This window comes from Helobdella robusta (assembly GCF_000326865.2).
Source record: "Helobdella robusta unplaced genomic scaffold HELROscaffold_96, whole genome shotgun sequence".
In the NCBI taxonomy this organism is placed as follows: Eukaryota; Metazoa; Annelida; class Clitellata; order Rhynchobdellida; family Glossiphoniidae; genus Helobdella; species Helobdella robusta.
The window spans coordinates 297,552-298,458 of record NW_008705547.1 but is presented as its reverse complement, the minus strand read 5'-3'; the positions used below and the strand labels follow the sequence as shown (position 1 = coordinate 298,458).

The window sequence follows — 907 nt, the reverse complement described above, 5'->3', positions numbered from 1 at the left end:
CCATTATGGATGTAATAATAATAATAATAATAAATAATAATAAATAATAATAATAATAAATAATTATAATAAAGGTGGTAATAAATAATAATAACGATAAGTATTAATATAAAGAAAATTATTATTATTGCCATAACTAATATCATACAATAGTATAATAAATTGTCGTTACTGTTATTATAGCTATCATCATCATTATCATCATCATCATCAGCGTCGTCTCCATCATCATTATCATGATCGTGATCATCATCATCTTCCACGCCACCACCATCGCCACTACCACCACTACCACCAGCAGCAGCGGCAGAAACCTCACTCCCTCTATACCTCGCCACCCCAAACACCTGGAATGCTCTAAAGAGCCAGGCACCCCACACCGTAAAAGCCCTCCCCGAAGTATTTTGCAATTATGATAATGATAATAATAATAATAACAATAATAATAATAATGTTAATAATAACAATAATAAAAATAATAACAACAACAAATAATAATAATTATTATAATCTACACAACAACAACAACAGGCCTCCTTCATGAACTCGACCCTGATAAAGTTCAACTCTTCCTCGTCTCCGGAAAAACCCAGCCTGACCTATGAACTCTGCGACTACGCGTTCGTCTCGTCCGTCAGCTTCCGAGTGTCGAACGTCAAACTGTCGTCGGTGGTTGTCAACGATGAGGCCTTTGTTGGGAGTGTGGGAAATGGAAACGTGAGATTTTTTTGTTGTTTTGGCGGGAATCGGTGAAAAAATTGGCGGCAATCAGTGGAAACATTGGCAGAAATCGGTGGAAACATTGGCAGAAATCGGTAGAAAAATTGGCGGAAATCGGAGGAAAAATTGTCGGGAATCGGTGGAAAAATTGTCGGGAATCGGTGGAAAAATTGGCGGGAATCGGTGG

At 37.5% G+C, this 907-nt stretch overlaps 1 protein-coding gene across 1 annotated transcript in view; it reads left to right on the top strand.

Moving 5' to 3' along the window:
* HELRODRAFT_182984 (hypothetical protein) overlaps nt 1-907 on the top strand; it is a gene marked incomplete at both ends in the record, with an annotated part of 5,143 nt that overhangs the window by 2,261 nt on the left and 1,975 nt on the right. Inside the window, 3 exons of the mRNA XM_009033702.1 lie at nt 299-399; nt 532-717; nt 773-903. Of these exons, the coding sequence (XP_009031950.1) occupies nt 299-399; nt 532-717; nt 773-903 (418 nt within the window). The remainder of the gene's footprint in view (nt 1-298; nt 400-531; nt 718-772; nt 904-907) is intronic.